Genomic DNA, 9,788 nt, shown 5'->3' with positions numbered 1-9,788 from the left:
GGCTTTCGAGTTGTAACTGATTTAACGTGAACGCAGGCGGAGACAGTGCGAGAAAGTTACCGCTCTAAAACAACTCCTTTCAACCTATGTAAGAGGAAACATATATCGGTACTCAGAGTCTCAGACCTAAACACGTGGCTAAGACCGCCTCATTCCTTCTAGTATATTCTTTCTTTTACGATAGCCTCGAATATACAGTATATATATAGATATGCCATCGTCTAGTGCGTTACCAATCATACCGGCAATAGGAGCGAATATCTGGTTCCGCTTAAACTTTCTGGAAAAACTAGCACATAATAATCCCATCGAAACACCACACCCGTATCTACATAGGCCTGTCGTTAACACGATCACATTGTTATAAGACAATATTGCCATACTAGAACAATTACCACGACAAAGAACCATACAATCGTATCGAGGCCGTATTTAACAGTCTACACCCCAGTCCATCGCCGCACGTCAAACCCCGTTGTTCGCTGAACATTAACAGAAATAGACAAAGAAATACCACATAGACCATTAGCTGGTAGTTAACTAAAATCGAATCTAATAACCATGTCAGGCAACCCATCCCCACTCCTCGGCCTCCCCGGCGATATCTACGCTACGATCCTCGAGTACATCACCGAGCCGCGGGATTACTTCCATCTGGCGCAAACCTGCCGCAGCCTATGGGAACACGACGACAACGACGACCCGATATACAGGTGCGTGGTGCTCGACTCCCGGATCCTCTGGAGCAACATAATCGGCGGCCCGGGCTCGAGTACCCGGCGATGGCCCGAGGGCTACGAGCCGCTGCTGTACTGGTGTCTGCGGACGCGGCAGCCCGTGCACGTCGTGGCGCGCTTCGTCTATTGTTATTATAGGGTGTATCCGGAGGTGATACAGGGGTCGCGAACGTCGGCGCTCCGGACGGCGGCCGTGTACGCCATCGCCGCGAACCACCGCGGCGCGCTGCAGGTCATGCTCGACATGCGCGTGATACCGCCGCTGGCGGACATGGGCGAGCAGTACATGAACTGGGCCGTCGAGCTGTGCGATGACCTCGCGATCCCGCGCTGGCTGGTCGAGAACGGAGTCCGGGTCACTGCGCCGCACATGTTTGCCCTTGATAGGAGGGGGCTCGCGCCGAGTCCTGACGCCGACTGGATGTGGTTTTGGAACCATTACCGTTCGCCCGTGGCGGCCACTGCGACCATCGCAGGCAACGCGGGCAACGCAAGTAATACAGGGGGGCCGTAAGCTCGGATACGTAAGTAATAATAGCGTTCCCCTGAGCGTGATCATGGCTTCGCTGGAACTTGAGAAGAGATAATGCGCTTCTAATTGGACTTAGATACGACGCGCTCTTTATCATAGGTATATAGGTACTTGGCAAGTTGGGTAGGTAGAAAAATTGTAATTCGAAATTACCCCTAAACAGCATTATTTGATTAGCATATTATTATCTCCGGCCTTTGAATGTAGTTCCTTATGCTTTCCAATGTTTGATATCTATGTGAAATCTTGTTGCCGCTCCCCAGTGGCTAGAGAATCGTGTCGGCGTAGTCGCAAGAACTTCCTTAATCACACTTCGCTGCTGGAACAGTATAGTTTCTGGTCGACTTCTATTCAAAATTGGGAATGCGATAGAAAATAGTCATATAGGGGTTTCGGTAAGGGTTTTCCTCTTTACCAATCGTACCCATCTTCTCCGCCTCCACTCGCCTCTCCTGCCGTCGCTATCCTCCCCCTCTTCCCAACTAGGCTTTTGCGGGGTCTTTGCTTTCTCCTTTCCCTTGACTGACGTAGGCTGTTCGATCACTCCAACCTTTTCTTCCGCCTGCTCGTCGTATATATCGTAGACCCACCTCTCGCCCTCGGTCTCGACTTCGACGCCCGTGATGATGCGCTCCTCTACCCACTCACGGCTCCAGAGGTCCAGTGCCCACTTCTTCTCGCTCCACTCCCATCCCTTGGGAGGAAGTACATCTTCGAAGAAACGCGTGCCAACCGGTCTATCTCCGGCGATGCGTCGTGGCGACAGCGGGTCATAAGGCGCCGCACTGAATAACCATGGTTCCCATTCACCCGCGTTCGAGAGGCGCTGTAGCTCAAAGATTTCCACTTCCCTAACTTCCGGCGCGTTGTCGAGTATGACATCGCGTTCAATCCACTGCTCTATCCAGCTTCTAGCTTTCTCCTCTTGCGGATGTATATGCTTCTCATGTGCAGCTTGAAGCTGCCGCTGAACAGTAGGATGGCCAGTACATATAACCACCCAACCGATAGATAAGAAAATCAATCGCCATGGTAGTATATTCGACGCAATGCTCATGAAGACGCAGACGATGAATATGGATACAAACAACGCGCTACTCAGAGCTTCGTCGCTGAAATTCGTCCGCGGTACTACTAGCCTTATAATATTGTCGTGGAGCTGGCTGAAGTCCTCCATACTATTTTGCAAGTCCCTCATGTTGCGGAAAAAGTCCCTACTCAACTCTTTGACAGGCTTGACCGTAATTGCAGGGGCTAGCGGAGGCCCATGGGGCGAATACCCTATCGCCTGCTCACTTGACAAGCTGAATTCGGCTGCGGGGTGACGGGCTACAAAGCTCGGGACCAGGACACAGATGAGGAGAGCTGTCAAGGGAATAATTGGTAGGAGATAGGGGTCTAGGCAGACAAATGTGAATATAGCGAGAAAGGAGATGGTGTGCGTAGGTTGTCTCCAAGATAGTAAACGGATTACGCGGGCTTGAAAGTCAAAAACAACTCCGATACGAGCATTGAAGCGGCGGAAGTTGTTGGACATGGTAGGCAGATTAAAATTAGGACGGTCCGCGCCCGGGGTGTTAGGTTCTTGATAGACTTCATCCTGAGGAAGCTGGGCGTCGTCGAGCGGCACCACCTGAGATAACAACTTCTCGACTAGCTGATCCTGGATCTTGGTTTTCTCTTTAAAAGCCGAGAAACGACCACGGAAACCCTTAGGCCGGGATGGAGTCTCATATTCGGAGTGATCTCCCAAAGTTGAAGGTGTACGTGGTCTAGGTGGTGAAGAACCGTCGAGGACAATGGTCGGGATAGGATCGTCACGGTTGACGAAGGCATCCGAATTATAGTCATCCATTTTAACTCCTGAACATGAAGATATTGCTATGATTGCCGAAACGACCCGCCCGTTTGTGTTATGCCGGGTTTCACGATGACGTAAATCGAAGATCTAGAGAGCTTCGGGAAAGCTTCAACCTTAGCCGGTATGGCTACGAGAGCTTACAATGCCCTAGCATTATCTGTCGTAGAAGTACAGTAAGACTACGATGTTTAGATTTTAGTTTGATGAATACTGTATTCTGAAGATAAGAAGCTGCAAGTATGGAATACGTGAGATGAGCTACGATGAGTTGAAACGGGATCACATGTCAAAGATGCCTAATACATAGGTACCTAGATACCTAGGTAACCTTACGTAAGAAATACGTAGCCGGTAGCTGTGCCGACAATACCGCATGTTAGTGGTCTTGATTAGCGTATCGATAGCAGACACGACAGGGTTAAAGGCACTAAGAGGATAGCGGGGCATGCATTTTTGGGAATTGCAAGGGTCCATGAAGCTCTAGACGAAAATGTTTCCAACAACGTAACAGTAACCAAAACAGCACCACATCGTCAACCTTAAACCCGTCACATACCACCGCCGGGAAAATGCCAATCACAATTCTCCAACCGGCATTGCTACCGGCGCACAGCCCACGGGATGCAAGCTACGATTCCGAGTCAGATTCGGAGGGTGGTGTCGACCTGGAAGGCGACATCTCCATGATGCGCCCGGCCAAGCGAGCTCGACGGACAGGCGACGACTCGATCGTGACTCCCGGTGAGGTGATCACGGAAGATCCTCAATGGATGCGGTAAGAGTTAAATAATACATTCCTCCTATACTAGGTATCAAGGACAAGCAAGCAGAAAGCTCATACCGTAAATCTTCACAGCGGCCACGGCACATACACAACCGCAGACCCCCCCGCGATAATATCCTCCGTAGCAGGCACCCTCTCCAAAACCAACAAACTCCTCTCCGTGCGTCCCCTCCGCGCACGCTACACCCCCGAAATAGGCGACCTAGTCGTCGGCCGCATCGTAGAAGTCCAAGCGAAGCGCTGGCGCGTCGACGTCGGCGCCTCGCTCCTCGCACAACTACCCCTCAGCGCCGTCAACCTGCCCGGCGGAATCCAGCGCCGCCGCACCGAGACCGACGAGCTGCAGATCCGGACGTTTTTCAGCGAGGGCGATTTACTAGTCGCCGAGGTGCAGCAGCTGTACTCGGACGGCGGCGCGGTCCTGCACACGCGCAGTCTGCGCTTCGGTAAGTTGCGCAATGGCGTGTTCATGGCTGTCAGCGGCACCGGCGGCGGCGGCGGTGTGATCCGCGCGAAACGGCAGACTTTCGTGTTGGATGTTGGTCGTGCGGCAGGGGGCGGAGGCGCCGCGGCAGACGATGCGGAGAAGATTGATATTGTGCTGGGTGTGAACGGGTATATCTGGGTTAGCAAGCACGTCGAAGGCGAGGGCGCGGCAACTGAGGGTACGGGGCCGGGGATTACGCGGATCGAAGAGAGCGTGGGACTGAATGTGTATTCGAGCCAGAACGATGCGATACCGCCTGGTACGATGCGTGAGATTGCGCGGGTTAGGGGTGTTATCAATGCTCTTATCGAGCATGGCCTACGTGTGGACGAGGAAATGGTAATTACGGGTTACCACGAAGCGGTCGAGATGGCAAGGGCTGATGGTGATGGCGAGGAGACGTTATATCTTGGAGGTGAACGAGGTCGGCGACTAGCAGATACTCTTGTGGGACGATAGGGACAGAGATAAATATCTTTACTTTGCCGATCAAGGGCAGTTACTACATTCGATACTGTAGGATACCTATCATAGGCTAATGATATATGTATATGTAGCCGGACTGGCTATCGGGACACGAATTCGTTATATACTCCTTAGAAACGCCCCTTGGCCATCTTCATTACAATTATACCCCTTCAGTCCCTATTCTTCCTTATAGACATTTTTGTTTGATAATACCACAGGTTCAAGACTAATAGGAACATCGCTATACACATGCAAAATACAGTGTAACTCGATACTCGAGATAGACTCGTCGTATGCGCAACAATCTTACGAATACAAATAAAATTCGATTCCGCAAATCAGGGTACAAATTAGAGCTTCGCTCGCGGAGTATCACCTAGTCATACCAGTTAGCCGAACCAAAACCAACAAATTTGATAACAAGGAGAGCTGGGAAGTGATATCCCTTACATCCGGACACCCCTTACATTAAAGTCGCTGCAAACCCCAATATCGCACATCACTTCCAAAACTCAAGACCGCGCCCAGACCGATACCGAGAAAATACGGCATACGCCGAGGTAAGGAGAACAATCCACCTCATTAACGCACCTTTGGCAGTGGGGCCGCCGAGGCCGAAGATGAGCCAGAGCCAGTAGCCGGGACCGGAAAGGGGCTTGCCGTCGCGGTCGAAATTAGGCTTGGGGTTAGTCATCCAGATATGGCGCTTGAAGTCGGGCGCCGAGAAGGGTGGATACCGTGGGCGTAGCAGCTTGTCCATCCAATTCGGCACCTCGACTATCGTACGCCGGTGCGTGAAGCAGTCGAATCCCGCTCGGCCGTGGTATGAGCCAGTACCGGACTCGCCGACGCCTCCGAAAGGCAGCGTGGATATCGCGCCGTGCATGAATGCGTCGTTGATAGTGGCACCGCCGGAAGTAACGTGGCCAAGGACTGCCGGGTATGATTAGCACGGTTTTAGCACGGCAAAGGTTCGGACACTCACTCTTTTCGTTCTCAGTTTTGGACCCGAAGGTTGTAAGCGTCAGAGGTGTAGGGTCAACCGTATTCATGATCTTAATAGCATCGTCGACAGTGTCGTAGGGGATAATCGACCATATGGGACCGAAAGATTCGTCCTTCATCATGGGATCGTCGGTAGAGTCCACGAGAACAACGGTTGGCGAGATGTAAAGATCAGATCTATCCGTCTCTCCGCCCAAGACTATCTTGCCGTTGGTAGTGTCGAGCATCTTCTTGATGCGGTCGAATTGCTGCTCGTTAACGATGCGGGCGTAATCTAGGCTCGCCTTGGCACCGTTGGGGTAGAATTCCTTGTAGGTCGCGTTGAGGTGCTTGATAAAGTCCTCGACTAAGTCTCTCTGGACGGTCACATAATTCTGCGACATGCAAATTTGGCCCGCGTTGATTGTTTTCCCCCACATGAGGCGTCTTGCAGCTAGCGCTAAGTTGGTAGATCTAGAGATGAACGAAGGATTTCGACCTCCAAGCTCGAGAGCAACTGGCGTAAGGGTCTCGGCGGCCTTCTTTGCGATGATTCTTGCAACAGTCGGGCCGCCGGTGTAGAAGATCTTATCCCACTTCTCATTGAGCAAGGCAGTGGTCTCCGGGATTGTTCCATTGACAACGAAGAACGACTCCGGGTCGAGATACTTCTCAATCATCTCCTTCATTACCATGGCAGTCGCAGGAGCGCTCTCAGAAGGCTTAATGACAGCGGTGCAGCCAGCCGCAATGGCACCAATGAGCGGAGCGACGTTAAGCATCAGAGGGAAATTATAGGGGCCAATAATTAGAACCGCGCCTAGAGGTTCCTTTCTGATACGTGGTTTCATGGCTGAAAAGGTCCAGTGATATTCGATATCCTTATCATCCTTTACCCAGTCCTTCAACTTTTTGAGAACTACGTTAAGCTCCGTAATCAAATGGTGGATTTCAGACAACATAGCATCGTGAGGCGCCTTGTTCAAATCCTTCTTCAAGGCGGCCTGGAAATTCTCAGCGTAGTCCGTAATGCCCCAGTACAGCTTTCGGAGCTGTACAAGCCGCCACTCGACATCTTTGGTCTTTTGAGATTGATACGACTGGCGGACTGTAGCAGCAATCTCAGCAATGCTGTCAATAGGGGTTGCCTCAAAGGCGGGAATCTTGATATCAGATGTCATAATAGTGGTAGAAATCGAGGATATAGGAATAATAAAAGAAGCGGTATACGGGAAGAACGGGGGGAGAGAAGTCGGGATTATTCACTCCCAGAGCTTCAAATAAAACAACTGACGTAATAGACGATAGATATGAAAGTTTTACTGGTAATTCTGTATTCATAGGAGTATCCCAAGTTTCACCCTGTGTTACATGAAATTCATTGAAGCTTGCCAAGTCGGATTACTGGGCCGAGGCTCTTATCCTAGTCTGTTTTAGATATCTCGGCTGCGGGCTGCGGGCTCTGGGGCTGCAGACGCGAGCCACACCGGCTTGCGCGGGGTCCGAATTGGAGACCATCGCGGGCGTGGCTGGCGTGGACCGCAGGTACGTAGTTCACACTGTAGATCATACTGTAACCAGTTAGGTAATATTAGATAAGAATAAGTAAAAGCACAGACCACCCTAGCTTGCCCTATCGGCCTACCGAGCCCCCACTACGTTTTCGATACACCAAAAAGTCTCTATCAAAATTCGACGAACTTTTTTTTTTCTCCCTCTTTTTCCAGCAGCATCCATCGCAACGCTTCGCCGGCAACATTCAACCCTCAACCACCTCAATCGACAGACGCAGGATTTGACCTCTTTGCGTTCATAATCAAACTCAGTAGCAATGGCTCCTCAAACAGTATGTATCACATGACACCGCTTTGCTGTTGGCCCAGTCTCTCTGGCAATCAGCGAGATGATGGCGTGAAGCAGTAGGCTAAGGTCAAATTTTCATCATGTAGAAGAAGTCCGGCAAGCAAGCCAAGATTACGAAGAAGGTAAGCTCTCCCATCATTACCCAATCCTGTAGTATAACGCAGCAGTTTCTTACAATGCGCCTCAGTTCGTCATCAACGCCCAGCAGCCCGCCAGCGACAAGATCTTCGACACCGCTGCCTTCGAGAAGTTCCTCCAGGACAAGATCAAGGTTGACGGCCGCACTGGCAACCTCGGCGACCTCATCGTCATCCAGCAGGCTGGTGAGGGCAAGATCGAGATCATCGCCCACACCGAGCTCTCCGGCAGATACCTCAAGTACCTGTGAGTTCTTTGCCGATTTACTACAACATATATAACCAAATATAAAGTTACTAATACTTGTCGCATTTAGGACCAAGAAGTTCCTCAAGAAGATGCAGCTCCGTGACTGGCTCCGTGTCGTCTCTACCTCCAAGGGTGTCTACGAGCTCAAGTTCTTCAACGTCGTTAACGACGAGGCTGATGAGGATGAGGACTAAATGGACATGAAATTATGACGAACGGGGAAAATTGGCGATTGTGCATGGACTCTGCGTAGGACAGGCACTTCGATGCTATGACACATAGACTCGAATTCTCAGGAATAAAATCGCCATTGCCAACAAATATCTAGACTCCTTGTTGTGATTTGGTCCATACACGCTTTCTAAACCTTTGAGCTGCGTAACGCCGTGAATGCAAATGCATGGTATCTCGTTTATTATGGCAATGCTCTCATAACGCCTTCGAAGGCCACCAAAGCCATAGCGTTTGCAGGAAACGCTCTTAAGAAACACGGCAAAAACCCTCGCCAATACCCCTTAGCACCGCCCTCTCTATAAACAGCCTGCGCCGCCTGTAACCAAGTCTTGAACCTCGGCGTCCCGTCATTGAGCTTCCCACCCATCGGATCTGTCATAATCCGTTGCTTAACGACGTCGCTAGGATAGCTCGTGAGCCAGAAGACCTGAGCGCTCAGCCCGCCCGCCCAGAAATTGATAGCCGGAGCACCGAGATTCGTCCGATCCCGCAAGAGACGCGAGAAGATATCGTAGGACCCCCACCAAAAGAAGAAAAAGGACCGGAATATCAGCGTCGAAAGCAGCCCCTTGTAGATGCCGCGCACGCCGTGGGCGCCGTAGATCTTGCGTATGCAGTCCACGGGCCCCGAATACAACCGCTCCGTCTTCTTGGCCGAGTACTGGATCTGCAGGCGCGCCTTGACGTGCTCGACAGGCGCCGCGATGAAGCTCACCGTGCAGCCGGCCAGAACGCCCGCGAGTCCGTGGCCGTAGGACGGCAGGTGCGCTGCGGCGTGGGAGGTGGCGGCGATGGGCCCCTCTTTCTCGGGCCGAATGGTATTCGGCGTCGAGGTGGGATGGGGCGTCAGATGCCGGTAGAAGACGTGCTCGGCGAGCAGGCGGCGGTACACGGTCAGCGAGCCCAGCATGATGGAGTCCATGAACATCCAGCCGACGAGCGGGGGCGTGGCGCCTTTATACAGGCCGCGCACGCCTTCGTTGCGGATCGTCTGGACGACGCATTGGAGCGGGCCGCTGAAGCGTGTCGAGTCGGTGGTTTGTAGGCGTACTTTGACCGTGTCGAAGGGGTGGCCGACTATAGATAGATCAATCAATTATGTTACGTTAATATTATCTTTTCTCGGGTTTTCTTTTTTCTTTTTTTTTTTGTCGGAAGGAGAAGAAGAAAGAGAGAGACCTACCCGATAGCTTGGCGATGCCGGAGAAGACGCCAGCTACGAAACCCTTGTAGTTTTTGTTGGTCTCTGCCGGCTTGCGCTTGTGGTCGGCCGCCATCGTACGGGCTGGGCTACATTAGAGGGGAATGAAAGTTAAATTTATTTAGAGGAGCGGTGACGTCTGTTTCTTTTTTTTTTTTTTTTCGAATTCGAATCCAGGTTAGGTAAGTTCCGGAGCCGAGATCGGCCCCCGGGTTTAGGATCCAAATTCTCGGTCCGCCGCCGTGGACAA

At 51.7% G+C, this 9,788-nt stretch overlaps 6 protein-coding genes across 6 annotated transcripts; 3 read left to right on the top strand and 3 right to left on the bottom strand.

The window, feature by feature from the left end:
• Positions 1-385: 385 nt before the first annotated feature.
• Positions 386-1,449, top strand: F5Y00DRAFT_136650 (uncharacterized protein). Its single transcript, XM_048004303.1, has one exon. It carries the CDS (start codon positions 562-564, stop codon positions 1,249-1,251), a length of 690 nt encoding a protein of 229 aa, XP_047869239.1. The 5' UTR covers positions 386-561; the 3' UTR covers positions 1,252-1,449.
• On the bottom strand, positions 1,450-3,378 carry F5Y00DRAFT_136649 (Pex24p-domain-containing protein). Its single transcript, XM_048004302.1, has one exon. The coding sequence runs from the start codon at positions 3,122-3,124 to the stop codon at positions 1,649-1,651; it is 1,476 nt and encodes a 491-aa protein (XP_047869238.1). The 5' UTR covers positions 3,125-3,378; the 3' UTR covers positions 1,450-1,648.
• A 244-nt stretch (positions 3,379-3,622) lies between these two features.
• Positions 3,623-5,480, top strand: F5Y00DRAFT_225967 (uncharacterized protein). Its single transcript, XM_048006252.1, has 3 exons — positions 3,623-3,905; positions 3,987-5,243; positions 5,335-5,480. The coding sequence occupies exons 1-2, from the start codon at positions 3,700-3,702 to the stop codon at positions 4,858-4,860; spliced, it is 1,080 nt and encodes a 359-aa protein (XP_047869237.1). The 5' UTR covers positions 3,623-3,699; the 3' UTR covers positions 4,861-5,243; positions 5,335-5,480.
• F5Y00DRAFT_136630 (aldehyde dehydrogenase) lies at positions 5,115-7,245 on the bottom strand. Its single transcript, XM_048004301.1, has 2 exons — positions 5,855-7,245; positions 5,115-5,802 (listed from the first exon to the last, which is right to left on the bottom strand). The coding sequence occupies exons 1-2, from the start codon at positions 7,032-7,034 to the stop codon at positions 5,369-5,371; spliced, it is 1,614 nt and encodes a 537-aa protein (XP_047869236.1). The 5' UTR covers positions 7,035-7,245; the 3' UTR covers positions 5,115-5,368.
• A 223-nt stretch (positions 7,246-7,468) lies between these two features.
• On the top strand, positions 7,469-8,426 carry F5Y00DRAFT_225961 (ribosomal protein L22e). Its single transcript, XM_048006251.1, has 4 exons — positions 7,469-7,699; positions 7,803-7,838; positions 7,904-8,100; positions 8,171-8,426. The coding sequence occupies exons 1-4, from the start codon at positions 7,685-7,687 to the stop codon at positions 8,295-8,297; spliced, it is 375 nt and encodes a 124-aa protein (XP_047869235.1). The 5' UTR covers positions 7,469-7,684; the 3' UTR covers positions 8,298-8,426.
• On the bottom strand, positions 8,427-9,684 carry F5Y00DRAFT_225958 (mitochondrial carrier). Its single transcript, XM_048006250.1, has 2 exons — positions 9,521-9,684; positions 8,427-9,414 (listed from the first exon to the last, which is right to left on the bottom strand). Exons 1-2 carry the CDS (start codon positions 9,612-9,614, stop codon positions 8,519-8,521), a joined length of 990 nt encoding a protein of 329 aa, XP_047869234.1. The 5' UTR covers positions 9,615-9,684; the 3' UTR covers positions 8,427-8,518.
• Positions 9,685-9,788: the final 104 nt, after the last annotated feature.

This window comes from Daldinia vernicosa (assembly GCF_022497035.1).
Source record: "Daldinia vernicosa strain CBS 139.73 unplaced genomic scaffold F5Y00scaffold_4, whole genome shotgun sequence".
NCBI classification, from domain to species: Eukaryota; Fungi; Ascomycota; class Sordariomycetes; order Xylariales; family Hypoxylaceae; genus Daldinia; species Daldinia vernicosa.
Note: the sequence above shows the minus strand (reverse complement) of the source record. Positions and strands in the feature narration are given on the sequence as shown.

Bases quoted from the DNA above. Each gene is read 5' to 3' on its own strand.
- F5Y00DRAFT_136650 (XM_048004303.1), top strand. From the start codon at position 562: ATGTCAGGCAACCCATCCCCACTCCTCGGCCTCCCCGGCGATATCTAC.
- F5Y00DRAFT_136649 (XM_048004302.1), bottom strand. From the start codon at position 3,124: ATGGATGACTATAATTCGGATGCCTTCGTCAACCGTGACGATCCTATC.
- F5Y00DRAFT_225967 (XM_048006252.1), top strand. From the start codon at position 3,700: ATGCCAATCACAATTCTCCAACCGGCATTGCTACCGGCGCACAGCCCA. The intron at 3,906-3,986 runs GTAAGAGTTAAA...AAATCTTCACAG, and splicing joins GAAGATCCTCAATGGATGCG to CGGCCACGGCACATACACAA.
- F5Y00DRAFT_136630 (XM_048004301.1), bottom strand. From the start codon at position 7,034: ATGACATCTGATATCAAGATTCCCGCCTTTGAGGCAACCCCTATTGAC. The intron at 5,803-5,854 runs GTGAGTGTCCGA...CATACCCGGCAG, and splicing joins CAAAACTGAGAACGAAAAGA to TCCTTGGCCACGTTACTTCC.
- F5Y00DRAFT_225961 (XM_048006251.1), top strand. The intron at 7,839-7,903 runs GTAAGCTCTCCC...AATGCGCCTCAG, and splicing joins AAGCCAAGATTACGAAGAAG to TTCGTCATCAACGCCCAGCA. The intron at 8,101-8,170 runs GTGAGTTCTTTG...TGTCGCATTTAG, and splicing joins GGCAGATACCTCAAGTACCT to GACCAAGAAGTTCCTCAAGA.
- F5Y00DRAFT_225958 (XM_048006250.1), bottom strand. From the start codon at position 9,614: ATGGCGGCCGACCACAAGCGCAAGCCGGCAGAGACCAACAAAAACTAC. The intron at 9,415-9,520 runs GTAGGTCTCTCT...ATCTATCTATAG, and splicing joins CGGCATCGCCAAGCTATCGG to TCGGCCACCCCTTCGACACG.